Source organism: Carya illinoinensis, chromosome 7 (assembly GCF_018687715.1).
Source record: "Carya illinoinensis cultivar Pawnee chromosome 7, C.illinoinensisPawnee_v1, whole genome shotgun sequence".
Classification (NCBI taxonomy): domain Eukaryota; kingdom Viridiplantae; phylum Streptophyta; class Magnoliopsida; order Fagales; family Juglandaceae; genus Carya; species Carya illinoinensis.
The window spans coordinates 29,833,035-29,856,195 of NC_056758.1; the positions used below are offsets into that span (position 1 = coordinate 29,833,035).

At 33.1% G+C, this 23,161-nt stretch overlaps 2 protein-coding genes across 3 annotated transcripts; one reads left to right on the top strand and one right to left on the bottom strand.

The window, feature by feature from the left end:
- Positions 1-8,953: 8,953 nt before the first annotated feature.
- Positions 8,954-13,194, top strand: LOC122316452 (UDP-glucuronic acid decarboxylase 2-like). Its single transcript, XM_043132975.1, has 7 exons — positions 8,954-9,756; positions 9,867-10,014; positions 10,471-10,550; positions 10,675-10,758; positions 10,873-10,947; positions 12,132-12,224; positions 12,724-13,194. Exons 1-7 carry the CDS (start codon positions 9,133-9,135, stop codon positions 12,940-12,942), a joined length of 1,323 nt encoding a protein of 440 aa, XP_042988909.1. The 5' UTR covers positions 8,954-9,132; the 3' UTR covers positions 12,943-13,194.
- Positions 13,195-16,377: 3,183 nt separating this feature from the next.
- Positions 16,378-21,200, bottom strand: LOC122316672 (caffeoylshikimate esterase-like). 2 transcript variants are annotated; one of them, XM_043133380.1, is made up of 8 exons: positions 20,958-21,200; positions 20,744-20,834; positions 20,635-20,667; positions 17,793-17,939; positions 17,550-17,680; positions 17,276-17,413; positions 17,061-17,159; positions 16,378-16,954 (listed from the first exon to the last, which is right to left on the bottom strand). In XM_043133380.1, exons 1-8 carry the CDS (start codon positions 20,979-20,981, stop codon positions 16,574-16,576), a joined length of 1,044 nt encoding a protein of 347 aa, XP_042989314.1. In that variant the 5' UTR covers positions 20,982-21,200; the 3' UTR covers positions 16,378-16,573. The 2 variants fall into 2 exon arrangements, with proteins under 2 accessions (XP_042989314.1, XP_042989315.1); XM_043133381.1 differs by lacking the exons at positions 20,635-20,667; positions 20,744-20,834; positions 20,958-21,200 and having other exon boundaries at positions 17,550-17,675; positions 17,793-17,930.
- Between the last annotated feature and the right edge of the window lie 1,961 nt (positions 21,201-23,161).

A 23,161-nucleotide genomic window follows, 5' to 3' on the forward strand; every position in this document is an offset into this window, starting at 1 on the left:
TAAACACAGGTTTATATAAATGTTTTAGACTTCTGACGATAATATTTCGTGAAATAATATTAATCCATTATAATTTTGTTAATAAAATATTTAGAGTTTATTAATTTCTTTATAGGAACTATTAGTGATATTTTAGAATGTCATCTTCCATTATAGTATGTAAATTATTAGTTTATTAAGTTTCATATAAAATTTAGATATTTTCATGTCACATTAAGCATATAATACTATAATTAAAACCTTAAATAATTTTTTATATAATACTATAATTGAAACCTTAAATAATTTTTTCTTTCCTGACGAAGTTTAGAGGATAAAACCTCTAAACTATTTTTTATATAAATTATCAACCTTAAATGATTTTTCTTGCATTTTCCCTTTGGATTCCATATAAATAAGCATAATATTTATTGTATAACAAAAAACTTTAGAATATATATTAATAAGCTTATTATTTCTCCTAAATCTAGTAGTGTTAATTTAATTTTAGTGATGTCACATTCTTGAAAATAAATAATATATACAAATTATATAAAATTTTGAAACTATAAGAAGAAAAATTGAAGAGATCATATATTTCTAAGTATATTGAGATTTTAGAAAATTTTAGATATTATATAGTGATTATAAATTTTTCGATGAGTTATTTTTAATATTTACAGATCAATTATGAATAAAATTAAGGAGATCATGGTTTAAATTTTCAAAATACTTCGGCTAGCTGTAGGTCCACCACTGAGCACACACGTCTAGTACCGTACGTTTCGTATTTCATTGACATGTAGCAGCCCATACCTAACCCTTATATCATTCAATACAAATGGCCTTAGCAAAATGGTGTTGTTTGTTCGTATATAAATGTTATATATACTATAATACTAAGAACTTACAGAAGTACTTTCTAAAATTCCTATGATCGTGTACGAGTCTACGTGATTGATCTAGCTGAATTAATCAAGGGCAACACATGTTTCGATTTAAGAATCAAGAACCATATATGAATGCATGAGAATCCATGTGAGAATCATGTAATTAAGGTTTCATTTTAAACCAAACTATCTCATTTCATCTTAATTCTCATTTTATATAATTAATATAATTTTATCAAATTTTCATATAAAATATAATAAATAATTCAATTTTTTTAAATTTTAAAATAAACTACTATTAAAAAATTAATATTTTATTCAACTTACAATAAAACATCTAATCTAATCTCTTCTAAAACTATATAATCAAACGGTTTATCAAAAAAAAAAAACTATATAATCAAACTAAGACCAAGTATTAATTTATAAGAGAAATATGAATGTATTATTAATTATTTCGGTATAGTAATACGTACGTGTATGAGATGTCCTGATCATGGTGGCCGGCGGCAGCGAATTATTAGAATCTGGCACAGGTAGTGGCGGAACGGGCGATACCGTCAACGTTGCTTAAGAACGAATCTTAGTGACCACGGCCTCAGGATGATATTGCTTTCTATGCGTGGGCCCCACATCGTGGGTCCATCATGTTCCATCTATCTCTACTCGTTTCGATTCAACAAATATATCATGGACATGGACTCTAGAGATTGAGCGATTGCGCCAATCAACAATGCAAATTTACTGATACCATCATTTGTGATGCTACCAAAATTCCTAGTAAGTAGTTTATAAATGATGTATCTTGACGTGGATTGATTATAAGTAGTCTTTAAATATAAAGAGTAATATTATTATTAGATACAATTATAGATAGAATAATGATTAGCATTCTTTTTAAAAAATAATGGAATTTATTATTAAAAAATAATTTTTTTTATGTGAGTCTTATATCTATTTTTTTTTTCAAAAGAGTATATGACGACGCTTGCATATTCTATAATTACAAATATTATTTCTAAAATGCAAATAAAGTAAACATATCACTTATTATATATGCGCCAAGTTGGGTTTGACGCGAGCCTGACTTGGACCATTTATTAGAAGGTGTCATCTCGACCCGATCCGGTCCATTTAGGCTGGGTCATAATGCGGTCAATTTGTTTTACATAACTTTTTTTCTCTCATTTTTTTTACTTTGTAACTGATCCTGAAACATTATTTTTCACCAAGATAATATTTTTGAGGAACACACGATTGCAAACTAAGGGAGAGATTATTATTAAAGACAATGGATAAATTGAAGAGTAAAGTCAGCCAAGTAGACAAAAGTTGTGGAAGAAAAGCATAGAAACTTGATGATTTTAATTGTAATTCTTATTTTCAAGTTTTCTTTCTAGGTTTTAGCACAAATGAACTGCCAATAATGCATTCAACAATCTTTGCAAGTTCTTCCAAGCACCAGGTGGAAGAAGCATTATCTCTTGACAAAATGATGACTGCCATTCTTGACTTGTTGATTGCATCTTAAGATACCGTTTGGTTATACATATAAGATAAAATATTTTAAATAGTAATAAATAAAATATTATTATAATATAATTTATAATATTAATTTTGTATTAAAATTTAAAAAAATATAATTATTTATTATATTTTATATAAAAAATTAAATAAATTATAATAATAAATTAAAATAAAATAAAATAAATTTTTTAATTCTGTGTAACCAGGAATAAGTGCTCCTTTTTTATGGGTTTTCCATAAGCAAGTTTCCTGCTTGGTACACTGCCAGACCCGACAAAGCAGAGCTTTGCATCCCTAGGTCTCTTGTACTGTAGATTTGTACTGCAAAGCTCTAGAACTTGATTGTTAAAATCCATTACAGTAGAGAGAGAGATTAAACTTACTTCTGGTCCTGATAAGACAACTCGCATGAAATAGAATCTTTCTTCCGATCTAGCTTTGGTAAAGGGAACCTAGAGACCTAGCAATAATTGAATCTACATTACAAGAATAACTTCTGTGACATGAGATTTAGGTTCCGGTAGAAAAAATTTTTATCTTAAATTTAAAATTTTCATCTCACCGTTATAATTTTTTTAAATTTTTATATAAAATATAATAAATAATTTAATTTTTTTTAATTTTAAAATAATAATAATATTAAAATATAATATTTTAATATTTTATCTTAAATTTAAAATTTTTATCTCACTTATCAAGTAGAATCTTAGCGCATTTAGGTCTAGATTTGGTGAAGGACGCACTCAGACCCAGCACGCAGTAATGGAAATCCAATGAAGCGAGGGGATCTAAGACAGTAACGGAAGCAAGAAATGAGAGAGAGAAGGGAACCCACTCACTCAGACCAACAGTTTTTTGTTACATGCAATGGATTTTGAGAAGGGCTTTGCTTTTTCATTGCAATGGGTTTTAAGTCATGTTCAAATGTCATCGGACATTGGTAGGGTTGGATGGTTATCAAAAGTAACATTTACTCAATCAGACTTTAGCAGATTCGACCCAATCGGGTTGTACAGGTTGATCAACCCAACGGATTTCTTGCATAGGCCTAACATCATCCGTTATGATAGGATGAGATTATCATATCATCCCTATTTGAGAAATACCTAATAAGTTTTTGTTAGCCTACGTGGATGACACCCATACCCTAATTAATACAAAACCGACTGGGCCATCTAAACTAGCTAGGAGTGTTTTTTTTTCCCCGAGTGTACAAGAAGTGCCCCCACCAATATATTCGTGGGTGTGGTGCGAGGTCTTGATCATCACCAGCTATCCCTGAAAGGTAAAATACTCCATGAGGGGTTTTCTTTCTGCAGGCTGGACGACTTTAATTTCCAACCTAAAAAATAGAATAAACAAGGCATGATAAGTGATCAATTTGATGATTATAAATTATAATAGCATCGTGAATCATGGAGAACAAGAAAAGGGTTTCCTCAGAAGTGGCCGTTTCTTTACAAGGAATGAAATGCATGTGCAACTTCTGTCGCTCTCCCAACGTGCAAAGCTGCTGTCCCTTTAGCTACCTAGCTCTCTTTCTTTCCCTCAAGCAAGCATCACGTACGTTAATAAAACATTAGATGTACAAAAGGAGGGGTTAAAAAAAAAAAAGAGGGGTGACCACATACGTAAAGCAAACACTTTACATGTAAAATGGTCCCCATCCATCCCATGATTCTTGTAAGGAACTGTCTTGAATGGCGATTATGATATACAGCCTGCGCAGATATTCATTAACCGAAATGTCAGAGTTGGCCGGAGACTGTCATGAGTTTGCATGCACTGCACTTCATTGTTTGAGAATGGTCAATGAAGGGAAAAACATGGGACTATTTTAATACTTTTCAACAACGCGCTCGATTTGGCCAGGTTTGTCTTTGTGGGCTACAAGCAGATCATGGTTTCGTTGATCTTTTTGATTGGCGTGACAAATCGACACATGTTGAGGTTGTTTGGGTGCCACATGGACGTTGTCGATGGGCGGATATATATCATACTAGATCTTACGTACATCTTTAATCAATCTGACAAAGAAAAGAAAAGAAAAAATAGGAGAAAAGAGTTTTCTAGGGACTGAAAATAAAAGCTAGGTACGTAGCTTTCCATTCCTGAGAAATCGGTATGTACAGAAACAAAGAGAAAAGAGACTCATCTCTGACTCTACCGGCAATCAGGGCGGGGGTTACTTATACTTTCCAGTTTCCTTGTGTAAGATGAAGTGAAGAAAGATAAAATATGTGTATCCATCAAAAGTAATGAACTATTCCCTTTACGTTACGAGGTTTTTGCTTTAAATGACTTGAATCCCTTCAAAAGAAATATAGAAAGATCTAAACAAAAAATTGTGTTTTGGTATAACCAGCCAACAAATATTCTATTGGTGCAAGTTTGGTTACGTTAACCAATGAGCTTCCAAATCACTCCAAATTTCCACCAAATGGTCTGTAAATTAATTAGGAAGGATCGATGTACATAAGCAGGGGCTGCTATTGACTATTGAGCCACCCAAAGTCAATACTTGAGGGCGGTTTCTTCTGGTGCCATATTCCTCGATTGGCTAGCTATTTGATGAGACTATAACATCCCTTCGTTGTTTGAGAATATTACAAGCAAACCTTCTACTTGGTATATCTTCTCTCTAAATGCGTGGGGCGCAATATTATTCAATGAACAAGACCTTCCACCATCCAGGAACTTTTTGTATATTTTGCTTCTAAGCTTCTAACCCGCAAAATGATGATAAAGTGTTACATACACAAAATTAAAGATTATATAAAATAAATTTATAAACTGATATAGATTCATAAAATTTATTAGATCTATTTTATAATAAAAATAACTTTACAATTTTACGTTCTATATCAAACCCCATCAATTTATAGATTTATTTTTATGATTAAAGTATTTTCCTATATAGTCAAATTCCAAATCGGTCAAGATATTATGGCCATGTACCCAATATTGTCAATTCTTAAAAAACATAGCCAAAACTTTCCTTTTCTCTGTGTCAATTTAAACGATAGCCATAAGCACTACCAATTAATGGCAAGAAGTGTGAGATAATAATATTGTGGTAAAGCCTCCGTCGAATATAAAGCATTTGTTGTTCTGATCAGTGGGAATAATATGGTTTTCTATATTTCACTTTAAATGAATAATACCATTTTGTTTAAAATATAAGATATTTTAAATATCCCATATATTTAAATATCCCATATAAATAAATATATATTATTGATTTAATTCTAAACGGAGAGGATTCTTGTTCAACAAACAAACAATTAAAATATCGTGCGCTAGCTACTCAAATTTGTGAGAGTACAATATCATAAGGTCCCATCATGTGGAGCTTAGATACCAATATAATAAATACTAATGCTTGATATACGAAAAAGGTTAAATAATATTTATTGTTTATGGACCGTTCATCTCGATAACTATTGTGACCTTTTCCTTTTTCTTTTTTCTCGCTCCTTCTTGGTAATTTTGTGTACGTAGGTATAATGGCTCTATAATAACCACACAGGATGGGGCGCTTACGGATATGATTAGACACGTTGCCATGACATTAATTACGCATTAATAATTCGTATGTTTGTAGGGTCTATCATCTTTAACCACATTAGAAGAATTAATGCACCCACGTGATACGTTATTAGCTCATGTAAGGCAATTTGTTGCATTTTCATAAGTGGTTTGGTTTTGATATATAAGTGGCCGCTCATCATCCATTACTAGTTAATTAATGCATAATGTTGGGATCGACCAAATGGCCGAGAGAAGAGGAGTCCTTAAAACATTTTTTTAATGACCACTTTAAGACTTATTCAATGTCAAACTATTTATTAACTTTACTATATATATATATATATATATTAACCCTAACCAATCCGATCGGAGTCTATATACCTGATGATGTTAATTACACACCACTTTAACATATAGTGGCAAAAGCCACGATTAATTTTTTTCATGGCATAATTTCATGGGAAAAAGTGGCATTTTACCATCAAAATTGTTGGACTGAATAAATATAGGTATTTTTTTATGAGATTATCGTGGTTATAATGTTTGATAGTAAAATATTTTTTTCCTATCACGTATGTAGTTTTTGTGACCAATTTGTTTCCTAGATAATAAACATGGACAGCATATAGATCTTTAGTGAGAAAATAGTTATTGTGACGAGTTAAACTGTCTTTTTACCACGAAATAAAGTGGCCGTAAAAAACTATTTAATCTGTCAGCATGGCTTATCTGCTTTTGTCTGCTACTAAATAAGTAATTTCCATAAATATTACTTGTGGTAAAAAAATCTACATTTTCATTTTCCAATTTGCCCCTCCTTTAATCATCACGAGCATATAACCCACACAATGCATGGAGCGTTATTTATGCTGGATTTTATAGATATATATAAAACAAATCATGGGATGGAAAAATAAAATCGCATCAACTTTTCATCAAATGTCTTCACTTACACTAGACATTTCAACCAAGCATGGTAGAGTCTTTGCTAGTAATTATAATAAAATGGTAATACATTGATACATTACATATTCATCAAATAAATTACTGTCAAAAAGTTGCTAACAAACATAAAATTAAAAAATACATTGTTTTAATCAAAAAATAAATATCATATGCATTCACCAATTCTGCTAATCACGGCTTCATTCCTCGAAATAATTCCAAGTCTCAATTGCCATGTTCGATGCCATTTCAGATTTGTATTGACCGTGGAACGAAGGTGAATAGTTCGGAATAGCTGGAATATAAGGTTTTGGATCATTAAAAGGGTCCTAATATATTGGATATGATTGGCGGCCTTTAGACTTTACATTGAGCATGGGAAAATCATCTTGTATATTGCTCACTAACCTGGATCGGTAGCTTAGACCAAGGTCAACCACTGCTTTTTATTTTTGGAGTTGGACTATCATCACTGGATATGTCAAAGTCAAAACGCTGAGTAGGTGGTATAAAATGCATTCTTGTTTTGGTCTTGATGCACGAATTAAACCGTATCGAGTGAGGTGCAGTGCCATATTGAGAATTCCTTGATTCATTTGCTGCAACATTGTTCATTATAAAACCATGCTTCTGTGAACCATCATCTGATATGCAATCATCCTAGTTATGTGTATTGGATTCCCATGAAATGTAGTGCCACTTCGATGGTTATTTAAAGGCATTAGAAAAACAGAACATCGTTTAGTGTCGCACCCATCATAATCAACGTAATGTTTTGTGTAAATGCCACTATTTGACCACCTTTTTTGGTATAACCAACTTCTTCGATCCTTGGCAGAGGGGTGTTTTGGTGGCAAAAATAGTTTTGTCACAAACCAAACTAGTTTTTATTACAAATTGGATTCTTAAAAAAAAATTTATCTTTTCTCACAAACAAAAAAAAAAAAACAACTGGTGGCAAAAATAGTATTCGCCACTTATTATATGTCACGAACGTACGAAAGATTTTAATAGGAAAAATATTTTTGTCACTTAATCCTAACTTTTTCGGACCACTCTCCACCAGTAGTGATGCGCACACACATGCAACTCGTTTATCCACATCTGCCGCATGATATATAGCATAGAGTATTACAAAATATATATTTTGTTTGAAAATGGTAAACTTATTTTTCTTTTCTTCCAATTAATCATATAATACTCAATCGAACTCGCCAGTTTCAAATCATATACTTGATATCTGGCTTCTATTATCTATATCTATTGAAGTAGAAAACTTCAACATATGTTATCAAAAAAATAAAAAAATAAAAAGAAAACTTCAACATCGACCTAATCAATATGATTTTATGATATCTGACTTCTCTTGCGAACTTAACAATTCTATTATTATAATAAGAAAAAATGTTACAGCTACAAAAAAATTTTATAAAAATAAATATATAAATTAATATAATTTTATATAATATAATAAATTTACTTTATAATAAAAATAACTTTACAATCTAACATATTACGGTAAATTAAATCAATTTATAAGTTTATATCTATGGGATCAATATCTTTGTGATTAAAATATTTATCCTATAATAATAGACATCAGATTACATAATCATCGAGTTCTAGTCTCCGATTAACGCCAACTCCATTTAATATATATTTTATATAATTAAGTTATGGGTTTCCAAATGTGGCTAAATATTTTGTGACAGGTATACATGTAACATATACGTGCACCATATTTGATTTCGCAAAATCATTTACAGGGGATTAGAAATATTTTGCTGGTGGTAGGTATGTGCACAATCTTTTGTTTGAAACTTTCTATAGGATTCAAATGACGTTATTAGCTTTGGCTATGCCCTCTTTTTCAGGCACGTATACGTTGGTCCCGTCTAACCTTAGGCGTCCCGACCCCATTCACCTATTCCAAAAGTTATGTTCTTTTGTCCATTTTTCAAACGTTTAAAAGTCAAAATAGACACAATACACTTATAACGGAGGTAGGGGTAGTTCCGTAATACCACCAAAATCCAGGCATAGTTTAACATTCTCTCAAAGCATAAATACCATGACCCCGACCCCCCAAACCCCCCCACACGCAGCACTAGACCCTCGAGAGGGAAAGGAAAAATCTCACACCCGCCGGAGCCACTCTGTTCCCCGGTGAGTTAACTCGTTACTCACTCAGATACCGATACTTCCCTATATCGGGAGAGAGGCCCGCATACGGAATTTTGATTTGTAGAAGAACGAGGAGATGGGTTCGGAGCTGATTTTCAGAGGCCATGAGAGCCAACCCGCGTCGGACACGTACTCGCCGAAGCGGCCGAAGCCGTGGCTCTCCGTAACGCGTCCGATTCGGTACATGCTTCGGGAGCAACGGCTCGTCTTCGTCCTCGTTGGCATTGCTATAGCGACCCTCATTTTCAGTCTCCTCCCCTCCTCCTCTCCGCCCAGAGTCTCGTACGGGCACGGATATGTCCCGATCCATGAGACCAACTTCAACTCCGACCCGAACCGGATGCTCCACGACAGGCCCGCTCTTTACGAGCACCGTTCCGCCTTCCAGATGTACAACTCGGGCGGGAAGGTACCTCTGGGGCTGAAACGCAAGGGGCTCCGGATCGTGGTAACGGGTGGGGCCGGGTTCGTCGGGTCCCATCTAGTGGACCGTCTGATGGAGCGAGGAGATAGCGTGATCGTCGTCGATAACTTCTTCACGGGTAGGAAAGAGAACGTGATGCACCACTTCGGGAACCCCAGGTTCGAGCTCATCCGGCACGATGTCGTCGAGCCTCTCCTGCTAGAAGTCGACCAGATCTACCACCTCGCTTGCCCTGCCTCTCCCGTCCACTACAAGTTCAACCCCGTCAAGACCATCATATCCTTTTCAATCAATCAACGTGTTTTTCGTAAACGCTCCTCTTATTGAATTTTCTTTTCTCCTCTTTTTTATCATCTGTGTTTCCTTAATTGCGAGTTTTTTCTCACAAGACCAATGTGGTGGGAACCCTGAACATGCTTGGGCTGGCAAAGAGGGTCGGTGCTCGGTTTTTGTTAACGAGCACCAGTGAGGTGTACGGAGATCCCCTGCAGCACCCCCAGGTCGAAACCTACTGGGGAAACGTCAATCCCATCGGTGAGTTCACCTTTTTTCTCTCTTTCAATTTCGCCGGCGTCAACTTGATTTAAGCAACACGCGTCTCGTTTCTGTCAAGACGGTGCACCTTAGCATGGTTTCAAATTGCTGGTCTAATTAGCGCTGGAACAAGGAGTTAGTGTAGTAGGATCCCAGTCGTCGTTTGTTTGAAAGTCGGGCCACGTGGCCATGGTTGTGGGTCCCGTGACTTCTAAAAACGAGTAGTCCGTGATTGACGGGTCTATTAATCGAACGGTGTAGATTGCGTCTTGAATTTGATTTTTTCTCCCTCTACCGATCAATGCCTTAGAAGAGTAAAAAGGGAGAGAGTTGGAGGGCATTAGTGTAATCTCGCATAGAAAAGAAACGCATAGTTTTCCTTTTCTCTTCTGTTTTTTTGTTTTCAAAAAAGAATTAGATCTGACAGTTTCGTTTCGGATCCTGTCTGTTCGACAGGTGTTAGAAGTTGTTACGATGAGGGAAAGCGTACAGCTGAAACGTTGACCATGGACTATCATAGAGGTGCAGAAGTTGAGGTCAGTAGCTGTACAACTTTGTTAATTGAGAAATAAAGTGGTCCCCACTATTTTATTTTATTTTTTTCCTTATGTCTAGCATCATGAATGTATGTATGGGTACATGGGCTTTGTTGCTTTGCAGGTTAGGATTGCGAGAATATTTAACACCTACGGGCCTAGAATGTGCATCGATGATGGTCGTGTCGTTAGCAACTTTGTTGCCCAGGTTGGTAGATCTTTGAGGACGTAGTTTAGTTTTCTTCCATGGGAAAAATGAGCCTTTTTTTTTTTTTTTTAATTAATTAGTTTCTTAATGATGATTAGTGGTGATGTTGTGTAGGCATTAAGAAAGGAGCCTTTGACTGTTTATGGTGACGGGAAGCAGACTAGGAGCTTCCAATATGTATCTGACCTGGTAAGTGAATAATACTGGTTTCTTTGCCACGTTTGAAATGGGTGTTTCTACTTTATTTATTCTGTTTGGTGCCAAGACAATAATTTTAGGTCTTTTTTCCTTCTATTGCAAGTTGGTTCTGATACAGTTTTTAAATCTCGAATTGCTTCTTATACCATATTACTTGGGACTTTCAATGGTTAAAGCTTTAAGGCCAAGATTGCGATCCTTTGATCGGAAGTTCCTAAGCGGATGCAATTGCTTTAGGCTTGTTTGTATATGGTGGCTACTTGATAGAAAGCTTGGCATTATGCATAGCTGAGCCTAAATTGGAAGTTATATATAGTTGGTGAGCTGGTAGAGCAATTTCCATCATGAAGCATACATGATTTTTTTTTTAACGAGCAGCATGCATCCTTGTTTGTTAAAGAAAATTATTGTATATGCCTCAGAAAGTACACTGAATTTGTTTATATGTGCATGCGTGTTTTGGGAGCCGAATCCGTTTCAGACTACTTAAAATAGTAAACGTCTTGCCTTGTGGTATATAGGTCCAAATGGGTTTCCTTGTCTTTATGTCTCTATTCATAAATTTGTCACCTCTATTTTTCTTGAGGCATACATCAATTTCCGAAAAGAGCTAATTTGATAGCCTAAGGCAGGCCTGTCATTTTAATTGCCCGGCCACCTTGATATAAAACATGGTCCAGATTGCGGAGCCAATTGGAATTCTTTCCAAACTGTAAAAGTTGAAAGCAGGATTCCTATGTTCATTTCAGCATTTAATTTATATTTGATGCCAATTATGGTAAACCATGGAAAGGGAGATGCTTCTGGGGTAGTTGGGTATCTGTGGTAGGCTGGCATTCCATTGACTAAAATACCTATTTAATGGATTTCTTAAAATAGGTATCTGGGGTAGGCATTTCACTAGAACAAAGTGGGTAGGTTCTATTTCATACCATGAATGGTTGCCTCCACAACGCAATATCAGAAGGTTTATCTCATTATTGGTCCCAACTGTCAGAGGGATTGATGTGGAACAGTTGATGTTGTAAAAAAAATTCCAAAAGGAAATTTGTAATATGACTTTTTCCATTTTGATTAGTGGTTTTTATGGTAAACTTGCAATTACGGTTAGTAACTACTGCTCTGGATTATGGAGATCGTTTAGTTTGATGGGTGTGCTATGTGTGCTACTATAGGTGGAGGGTCTGATGCGCCTTATGGAAGGAGAACATGTGGGACCTTTCAATCTTGGAAATCCGGGTGAATTCACCATGCTTGAGCTTGCTCGTGTAAGTTTACTGTTCTTCTTATGGATTGCATCCCTTTTCTTTGGAGCTTCCTGTTCCATGCCATTTCTTTTAGGATAGAATTAATTTTTGTTACCCTTTATGACTCTTAATGTTTAGATTTTCTACTTTTAGAGAAGACAAAGTGGCCCAGTTTCTAATATTATTATCACTGGTAAAAAAGCTTCAGAGAAAATTTTTAAATCCATAACAAATCAATCCAATGGATAAGAACGCACTTTGAAATCAGGCATTTTCTCGTGCTTGATAAAAGAAAAGAAGAGAAAAATGGATTGAAATGGTGCATGAATGCTATTTGGTAACAACCTAGCTTTATATTTTTTTTTTTTTTAAAAAAAAATTCAATGTGTAAAGAAGAGTGTCAAATCAAATAGTTAAACACGACGATTCTGCCTCGACAGCTGTGTTGGGCAGGGATGCAGTGGCAAATATACAATTATATCATACCAATAATTTATTTTGAGCTCTATTATTGATGCAGGTGGTCCAGGAAACAATTGACCCGGATGCAAAGATAGAGTACAAACCCAACACAGAGGATGACCCACACAAGAGGAAGCCTGATATCACCAAGGCTAAAGAGCTACTTGGTTGGGAACCAAAGGTGGAACTTCGCAAGGGCCTTCCTCTGATGGTCTCGGACTTCCGGAAACGCATCTTTGGAGACCACAAGGAAGGCGTTTCCACAACCACCATGTAATTCTAAGCCACCATATATAGTTTTTAAGGGTGACAGAGGAAAATGATCATTGTCTGGGGAATAGGTTTTCCCCGTACCGACAATACAGCAACAACACCAGAAACAGCAGAGCAGCATGCGATATCGTTCTCCGTCTTTACAGTAGGTATTTAGAGGTGTACCTTGTGGCATTTTATTTTATCCGAGGTTTGGAATTTCTGGGTTAATTCCCCTTTGCCGCTTAAATAGATTGGTGATTCCCAAAGTTCTTAAGTCCTATTTGTTACGAGGCCTGCAGCAATTGCTTATCCTCTGCATTTAATTCCTGTTTTAAATTGGACTAGCTTGCTGATGAACCATGCATGTCTCGCTCAAACTTTAATTTTTCCAATTAACATCTGCATTTGTATGCGGGGAAACTTGATAGTTTTTCACTTTTTTCTTTCCCATAATCAATTAAACAGATTCTGTCTTTTTAAGTGTTTCATTCTAGCTGTGAGAAATGATATTATTAAGTTCTAACAAAGAAATTACTATTGTTTGAGATTGAATTAAGAAATAATAAAAAGATCAAATACTTGCGAAGAGAAGTCAAAAGACATAATATTCAGCTAGACTGTTACCCTCGGGCCTCGAGCCTTGTCAAAAGAATAGTGCCAATAAAGACAACCATTTAACAGGCGGCACCAGTTCATTTGATATTCCGATAAACTCGAGACGAATTTCGCTTGTGAAAAAAGAAAATTAGGAGTGGCAATATGTCAAACGATCTGTTAACTCAATACGAACACGACACGATAATAGCAGGTTAGGGTTTAGCCTTAATGGGTTCGAGTCAAAACGGGTTGATCCGTTATTTTGATCCGTTATGACACGTTAAAAAAGTTAAAATTACAATTATATCCTATATCTAAAAATAAAATTATTAGAATTTCAATTTCGATATTTTTATTATTTGGATTGTAGTTTTGGACTTATAATTAGTTTTATAATTTTTATAGATATTGTAATTTTAACATTTATATAAAATTATGCTAAATTTAATCATGTTAAAAAGGTTAATTTCAGGCCTATTCAACCCATTTATATAAATAGTTTAAAATGAGTAGTATTGTGTCGTATTAACCTATTTCGTAATATTTTCTTAATTTATTTGTTTACTTATAAAAAAAATATATTTCGTAATATTTATTAATGGGTCAAAACGAGTTGACACGACACGACTCGTTATGTTAATGAATCGTGTTAGGATTTGAGATTTTGACACGATAAGTTTAACGGGTCGGGTTAGAGTTGACCTATATGACCCGTTAACATAATTTGACACGACACGAACACGACCTGTTAACACGATTTGACACCCCTAAAGAAAACTCATCCTTGAGACCAGATATTTGATATTATTATGTGTAATGTGTATGTATTTATAATTTATTTATGCATATAATATATATATGTGATATATTATTATTATTGATAAATATCAACTAATAAGAGATTAATTAATTATATATTTTTAAAATTTTATAATTCAATAGATGTTCTATTTGTTAATTATAAAAATTTAATATTAGATTTCTTATTTTTTATTTATTTAATTTATTATTTATTAAATTTTATTTAAAATAATAATAAATAATAATAAATAAATAACTCCAACTGATTGTGTAAAGAGTTGTGCCATTGCTGCCAGCGATGAAAGCGGGCGTGCCGTCTGGTAGATTTGTTTTTCTATTTTTTAATTATTTTTTTTGTATTTTTTTATATATTTAAAGATTTTTTAAAAAAAATATATATTAACATATTTAAAATTATTTTATTAATTATTGAATAAAAAATAAATTAAAATAATAGACGGTACCCTTGAGCTATACATTTCTGTTGTGTAAATTAGAGAAGTGAAGGAAAATTCTTTCTGATGGGTACCTTTTGGTGAGCAGAGTAACTCGGAATATGTGCCCTATCATCTTCGAGCAATTCTATTTTTTATGAATGGGAGAAAAGTTTTATTAGATTATAAATGAATTCGTGTATTAATTTATATATTAATATTAATTTATTTATATTTAAAATTTAAATTAATATTATTTTTGATAAAATTTATTTTTTATCAATTATATTAAATTAATATGCATATTAATTTATAATTGTATTTATAATTAAATTTTTATTTCGAATAATTCTAATAGTAGTAGATGAGATGAATTCGATTGCTCATTTATAAAAGTTAATCGACGTCAAAATTGATGTGAGTACTCAATAACAATGTACAGTAACAACTTTAGTATTTGAAAACTTACCCTTTTTTTTTTTTTTCCTCAATTTTGCAATGTTTTGTGTATTTTGACGGTGATAAAAATCCTCCGTAAACTTTATATTTTTTCTTTATTAATAAATCTTAAGCTTGATTAAAAAAAAAGATGAATTCGAACAACGAGCTTAATTCAAGACTGCCAGATATCGGTTTTTTTTTTTTTAATGCATATTACTATTTTCTTGGAAATTGTAAAAACAACGATACTTATTATTAGACTAAACAACGTGTCATCAATTTCTGTCCAGTTTTAATTTTTAGAGTTAGAATATTCTGGAAAAACCTAAACCGGTTGTCACAGCTATTGCCCATTTCATTGAAAACAAGCTTTGTATTTGTGTAATGGTTTTATAATGATTGATATTTAATTCTATATCCCAACATCTTCAATTCTTACTCTTTCAAATTGATATGATATGAAACACACCTCGAAATATTTGAGTGTGATTGATTTAAGTGATTAGAAGGTGGTGACTTTTCTTAAATACTTTATAAGGATATATTTGGATGTTAAGATTACTTTAATTCGTTTTAAACTAATCATTAATTAAATCTATAATTTTTTGAGAAATGGTAGTTTGAGTCGTGAGAGTGCAAGTATAACACAATTATTTTAAAAAAAATAAATAAATATGAAACCCATATGAAAAAAAATTAATTTTTTAATAATAAATCCTACCCTTTTTCAAAATGATTGCACACTCTATGATTGTATTTAATATTAGTTTTATTTTTTAAACCTTCCATAAAAACTTAAATCCATCTCAATCTATGATATCCACAAAATATTATTATCCATAAATCAACCCAAATCATTTAAAATTACCTCAATAAGCTAAAGCTATGGTTAGATGTTGAGATAGCTTCAACCCATCTCGTTTCATCTCAACTTCTAAATATTACTCAAACCCAAAACACTTTTCAAAATCAAATTTTTAATTTTTACATATAATTAGTACCTAATCATTATAATTTTTTCAAACTTTCAAATAAAATATTAAAAAATTTTAACTTTTTTAAATTTCAAAATAAAATTTATATTAAAAAATTATATTTTAATAATATTTTAACTTTATAAATTTTTATTCAATTTTTTTCTCCTTTTCTAAAAATCATAAAACATCTGAATTCAAGCCATTTTATTACAGTTCACGTATTATTTTACCTTTATTAACAAATTTCTCGTCTCAACGTTCAAACAGGCCACTTCTTATTTCAATTCCTTTCCAAAACTCACATCAAATTTTGGGAGGAAACGAAGAGTACCGCTATGGATCGTGTCATACAGAAGACGATTATTTAGGAGCAGATACAAGCACTCGATCGTTAAAGAGTGGGCTACATAGCAGAATGATGGAACATCCGGCGCCGTCCCCTCAATCCACAAAGATAGCTGCTGCTTTGTTTTCGTCTGTTTATTTTGGCAGGAGATGCGGCGGAGGCGACGGCTATCTCAATGCCATTGTTAAATGGGTGGTGAGTTGGTCGAACGGTGACAGCGTTGTCATCGCTTGTGTGCTTGCCAAGCCAAGCTATGATGTCCGCAAACACAATCTCGACGTTCTCGTCGGGCTCTCCAGACGTTAAACCGTGCCACATTCCTGGGTACAATTTTATGGTCTTGTCTACGCTGCTGGCTTGCTCGTACAATGCCCTGCTTACTTCTGGGTCTGTCACTGTATCTGCCTCCCCATGCAACACAAAGAATGGAAGGGTCACCTGCACAAATACCAGCCAGCCATAATTGATGCAAAAAAATGAAATGATTGTCACTAATAATAATAATGCGAAAAAAAGAACAGTAGTTTGAAAGCAAAACGACAACCTCCTCTAAACTCTCTTCAAGGCTCATGCTTGTTCTCAGCATCTCTAGTGCAGTTTTCAGCCTAGGCTTGTCTTGGTAAATCAACTTGTTGCTCCTTATCTGTGTGTCCATCATGCAAATAAAATAGATACGTAGCTTGACTTAGATCTTCAGAGAATGGCTAATTTATCCTGATAATCTTATTGATAACAATTGCAGCAGATAAGTAATCTTACTTCTTCTCGCTTGATAGGGTCTTTGAAGGCCGCATCGATGACATCCTTTGTGGGAACTATCTTCCACTTTGGAATAATATCTACAACTCGTATCAAGATATTCACAATCACAGGGTGTGGCTTCACTTTCTCCGAAATCTACCAACGTATCACGTAATCTCATGTCAACTTTTTTTGAGGATGGAGAGTACTAATTAAACATTATTTACTTACTGGCATTTAATCAAACAAGCTAAGTTCGATTTTATCTCATGAAAAGTATACATATATATACCTTACACATGGGTGCAGCAAGAACAGCACCATTCCAAAAAGAAGGGTCCTTTTTATGCAAAAGTAGGGCCACTGCCCCTCCCATCGACTCTCCATACAAGAACCTGCACTTATTCCTGTACTCTTCCTGCACTGAGAAGTTAACCATTGTGAATATATTATAGGGGCCGGGGTACTATTGTATATCTATTACGATCGATCGGTGGCTAATTGAGATGATGATCATGATAAATCAGAAACATACTGCTAACTGACTTGAAGAAATCATAGCAGTCATTAACGATGTTTTCGAACTTCTTGATGTAGCAACGAGCACCCTTAGACCGTCCATGTCCTTCGTAGTCAATCCCAAACACAGCATATCCCGCCCGCGCAAGCCGGATCCCACATTCTGGAACAACCAATATCTCATCATGATGCCAGTGATCTACTGGGCATCTGTTAAAACACATTTTCAAAAGATCTCTTCCAATCTTTCCACGAGTTTTAGAGGACAGTGATTTAATACAATAGACGGTGATTAACTTCAGTATTATTCACTCGGCTTACCCAAAAAGAGACACTCTTTAAGGTTCCAGTCGGAGCCTGATCCACTTAAGCTTCAAATGCATATATCTCACATTGCCGTGTAGCAAAACAGCAACATAGATGATATTGATTGGTACTTTGTTTACGGTTTAGAATCGTTCATGATCATAATAAACTAGAAACTAGAATAATATTAGGTACAAGTTTTAAATGTGCAAATTTTTTGTAAAAATGCAAGTCTCAAAATGTGAATTTTTTAAACTTTTTCATGATGGAGTCTACTTTTTTATAAAAGACTTACGTAATATTTGTGCATTTAAGACTTACATATACCATAAATTGGAACAAATAATTAAAGAGGATTGCAATTAGTAGGGTAGTTCTAACACCAAAACATGACTAGTAATTAGTTATTTTAATTATACATTTAAAGATAATTAAATGAAGTTTTTATAATGAGAGAGAATTAAATGAGGATGTTTAAAGTGAGGCAAGCACAATAAATAATGACAGTTGGTTCAATACAATAATTATATGTAAAACACGTGCGTATACCATTGATCAGGATAATATTTTCATTATACATTAATTAATGCACATCTCACCTGTCACTATTGTACATTAATCCCAAGTAGTAGTTGATGAGCTTTTCGTATTTCTTTTCTTCTTTATATCAAAAGATGATGTAACATGAACTAGGAAAAGAAAAAGCGAGGAGTATTCTTAATGATCATCATGAGCCTCAGGCAAAAGAGGGCCTTGCACTGACCCAAACCCCACCAGTATTTTGGTCATTTTCTTTCTCCCAAAAACCAAGAAGAAGATAAGATATGATATATGATGTGGTCGCCAGTGCTCTCTGATGGGTTTGTTCTGTGAGGTCACTTGGGAAGACAACGTTGGTGCAGAGGATATGGACAGACAACAACAGATGGTTGAAAAAATGTACAAACGACAACGCTGGTGCAGGGGATATGTTAACTATGGGATAGGAAAGTCATTAGGGTAATGGGTGGTGTTTATTTATATATTTAAGATAAGGTTTTGGAGTCAGAGTTTATTATTAAAAGATTAATTTTTTATATGAATTTTAAATTTATCTACTTCTTTTAAAAGAGTATGCAAAATTACAAATCTTAAAACTATAAATATTCGTTTTCATATATATATATATATATATAAAAGCTACGTCATTTTCCAAAACAGGACGGTCCCTGAGCAAATAGCAAGTACAGTTCAATAGGCTTGGGAAAAAAATAAAATCTGTTTCACTTTTATAAAACTTTTCATCTTTAAAAACAAACTAAAGCAGTCAATAATAGACATTTTAGGGTGGACAGTGGTCACTACTACTAGTTCACCCCCACAAAATAATCGACGTGGTTAGGTCGAGTGTTCAAGGATGTCTGAGGCTGTACAAGAGACTCTGACCTTAATAGTAAACTCATTTATTATTGTTGATCCTTTTTTGTTACTTTTATAATTGCTAATAGATGTTAATTACACCAAAAGTGATTCTTTTTTTTTTTCTTTTTTCTTTTTTTGTGATGGCGGTGACCGTGATCAGAAGTTGATATTAGTTTGCATTTTCACATTTTCGTGTGTATGTTTTCTCTTTGAATTTAAAAACTAGAATTCAAACAAAAAAATTGAAACTTTCTCACAAGAAAAGTACCTTATCTATGGGTAAGACAATGAAGTAGCCAATGGCCAATGCAGCAATGCTTGTGGCCAACTTTTAGTTCCTACTTCCTACTTCCTACATTATATCATGTCTTAGGTGAACAAATTTCTGGTTGAAATTTGAAAAGTTGCTTATGGAGGTTGGTTAGAATTTTGAAGCTTGCCAATAATGGTATCTTCAAGGGTGGTGGTGGTGGTGGTTAGGAATGGGGTATTCCATCTCGAATAATGCGTGAGTGAACTCTACAATATTTATTACCAATTCAACGTGCTCAAAAGATCCACAAAGATTAAAAAAAATAAAAAGTCATAGAACTTGGTGCAGATACATTGGTTCTAAAACCAAGAATCTGTTGATCTTTCATACAGTAACTCATTTAAAGGTAAGCAGGGTTTGGTCTTTTGGACAGGTTAGGTGAACAAATTTCTGGCTGAAATTTGAAAAGTTACTTATTGGGGTGGTTGGAACTTTGAAGCTTGCCAATAATAATAGTGTCTTAAAGGGCCGGTGTTGCAGATTTTCTTTTTGGTAATTTTGTAACTTTTTTTTGTTTTTCTACATGTGGGATTCTTTTGTACATGTTGAAAGATGCAAGTGATCAGAGAAAGATGTAAATCAGTAAAATCACATTCAAGTTGATACCCATAATCTTTTTGTGAAATATTGAATGCAAAGATAAAGAAAAGGAGAAAAATGCAACGCAAAGAGATTAATTAACGTGACCATTTGATGTTTTAAAATGTTAGAGATAGATTGGATCAATCAAAGAGACGTTTCCCGGCAATGCACAGAGACAATTAGGATGCAATGGGTAGAACTAACAAAGAGGAAGAGAAAAAAGAAAGTTAATGAGTTTTTTAAGAGAATTTATTACCTCTCATGAAACCGCTGCACTCCATGCCATAACCTGCAAACTCCATAAATCGATACGAATTTAATAATCGCACCTATCAGAACACACACATACACAGGGAGGGAGATACCATGGCAAAGGAAAACAAGAGCGTCTGGAGAAGAGAAAGGCAGCCATCTGCAAGTAAAGAGCTGCACTCCTCTTGGATTTCTTATATATTCCTGATATTTGTTTCAACATCATAACTTTGTGTTTTTGGAAGCCATTTCAGCACCCAGAAGAAAGAGACAAAAGGCAATAATAAAGCTAGTTAAATGAAGAAGAAAAATATGGAAGATACTTACTTCTTGATATACAAGCTGCTCCATCTTCAAGCTAGAGCTCAGAACACAAAGATTAAGCAACCCAAATCAGATCTTCCTTCCATGCTTACGTTCACAAGTAATAGATCTATCTATAATAGCTCTTCAAAGATAAGAACAGGACAGGAGGTGGATGATGATGTGTGCTTATGTAGTCAAAGAGAAACGTTCTGGTTCATGAGGAGGCAGAGCACTTTTTAGAACATAGCAAAGTTGGAAAATATATACAGAGAGAGAGAGAGAGAGATGCCTCTTACTTGGGTATTTAATTAATTATTTATTTTGGGTGGGGGGAATTGAGAACTTCCAAAAGTGATGGCGTGGGCTTTGAAGGAGGAGCCCATCCCGTCTTTGCAGTGAACAACTTCTAGATAGTGTGGGAAATGGACGTTGGCAGGGAAAATTATTTATACACTAATTTTTTTAATCTATTACATAATTATATTTTAAATAAGAAGCATTTTTATATAATAATTTATAAAAATAATATCATTTTATAAAAATGCTCATATTTTAAAATATTATTATATAATATATTATAAAATATGTTTTGTGTATCACTGTTCGGATCTTTGGTTGAGACCACCTTTCAATATGATCTCAAACTTTTAAGATTAATTTAATTACATAAAATCAAACTATCTCATTTCATTTCATATAATCATCACAATTTTTTTAAATTTATAAATAAAATATAATAAATAATTCTATTTTTTAAAATTTTAAAATAAAAATAATATTAAAAAATTATATTATAATAATATTTTTTAAATTTTTAATTTTTATATCATCTCTCATGTAATCTGTATAACCAAATCAGTGATCAATCCTTATCACGAATGACTACATAAAGGCTGCCGTCTTGTTACCTCGGGGCTCGGAATTATAGAATCCTATGACAAAGATATACGCAAGAAACTCTTCTTAAAAATTTGACTTCTCCTATGAGAACAAATTCCCTATCGTCTGTATGATGATATTGGAGGGTTCTGTTTGGACGTAATCCAATTCACATCCCAGTTAAGAACATGATCATTAATCTACTCCATGTCTACCCAATTTCCGTTACTGGGAAGCCTAAATACTCAAAACTTTCTTTCCACTTGCAATGGTATAAAAAACTTTTCCAACCCTTTTGAACTGTAGACGATGTGTAGAGCATCACATTAATTGTTTTCAACTCCAATATCATATGTTTTTAGGTTACGTAATTCAGTTCTTGTTCTCAATATATGTTTATATATAAATATATGGACACTCACATTGATTCGACCATTGCGTGTGTGAAAGCAATTCATAACTCTCAATAGCATTTATTTCATTAGACCGTGTTCAGTTGTACATAACACTACTCATTATGATAGATTCTTAAAAAAGGCTTGCAAATATAATGTGAAATGCCATAAAAAAAACCTTGAATGAGTATTCCTTAATATCAATAGAGTGGCCACGTTTGGTTATCGAGAGTACCTTAGGTACTCCAGAATATTTAACTATTATTTATTATTTTATTATTATTTTTTACTACTATTCAATATTATATTATTACTTTTCATCTATCTTTTCACTACTATTCACAACATACATTAACATTCAAACCTAGTAAGTTGCAGTTTGAATAGTAAGATGAAATGAAATGATTTTAAATAAAAGTTGAATAAAATATTATTAAAATATTATTTTTTTAATCTTATTATTATTTTGAAATTTGAAAAAGTTGAATTATTTATTATATTTTGTGTGAAATTTAAAAAAATTGTAATGAAGAGATGAGATGAAATACTTTCACTGTAAAAACGGATAAATATCTGATAAAAAAAAAAGGGCACAAATATATTAATCTATCATTGGAGCAAACAAAGCATATTTAACAAATTATTGATAGGATAGAAACAAAAGGATCAAGATGATTAAAATTGAAAGTTTAAGAAGTAAAAATTCAAAATTGAAATATAGAGGCAAAAGACTATTTTAATATTTAATTCATAAACTAATGATGAAGTTTAACTATCAAAACAAACTAATATTGAGATTTTAAAATGATCCCCAATTGTATTGATCAAGAAGTGATAGTTCATGATGGGAAATGCAATGAACCCCTTATCATTAGTTCTTTTATAGCATGTTTTTTCACTTATTTGACGAAAACGATATGTTGGTCTTTAATTCAATTATCAAGTTTAAAA

Coding starts and splice junctions, on each gene's coding strand:
- LOC122316452 (XM_043132975.1), top strand. CDS start 9,133: ATGGGTTCGGAGCTGATTTTCAGAGGCCATGAGAGCCAACCCGCGTCG. Junction 10,015..10,470: donor GGGAAACGTCAATCCCATCG/GTGAGTTCACCT, acceptor TCTGTTCGACAG/GTGTTAGAAGTTGTTACGAT. Junction 10,551..10,674: donor ATAGAGGTGCAGAAGTTGAG/GTCAGTAGCTGT, acceptor GTTGCTTTGCAG/GTTAGGATTGCGAGAATATT.
- LOC122316672 (XM_043133380.1), bottom strand. CDS start 20,981: ATGGAGCAGCTTGTATATCAAGAA. Junction 20,835..20,957: donor AGCAGCTTGTATATCAAGAA/GTAAGTATCTTC, acceptor AACAAATATCAG/GAATATATAAGAAATCCAAG. Junction 17,414..17,549: donor TTGCTGCACCCATGTGTAAG/GTATATATATGT, acceptor ATACGTTGGTAG/ATTTCGGAGAAAGTGAAGCC.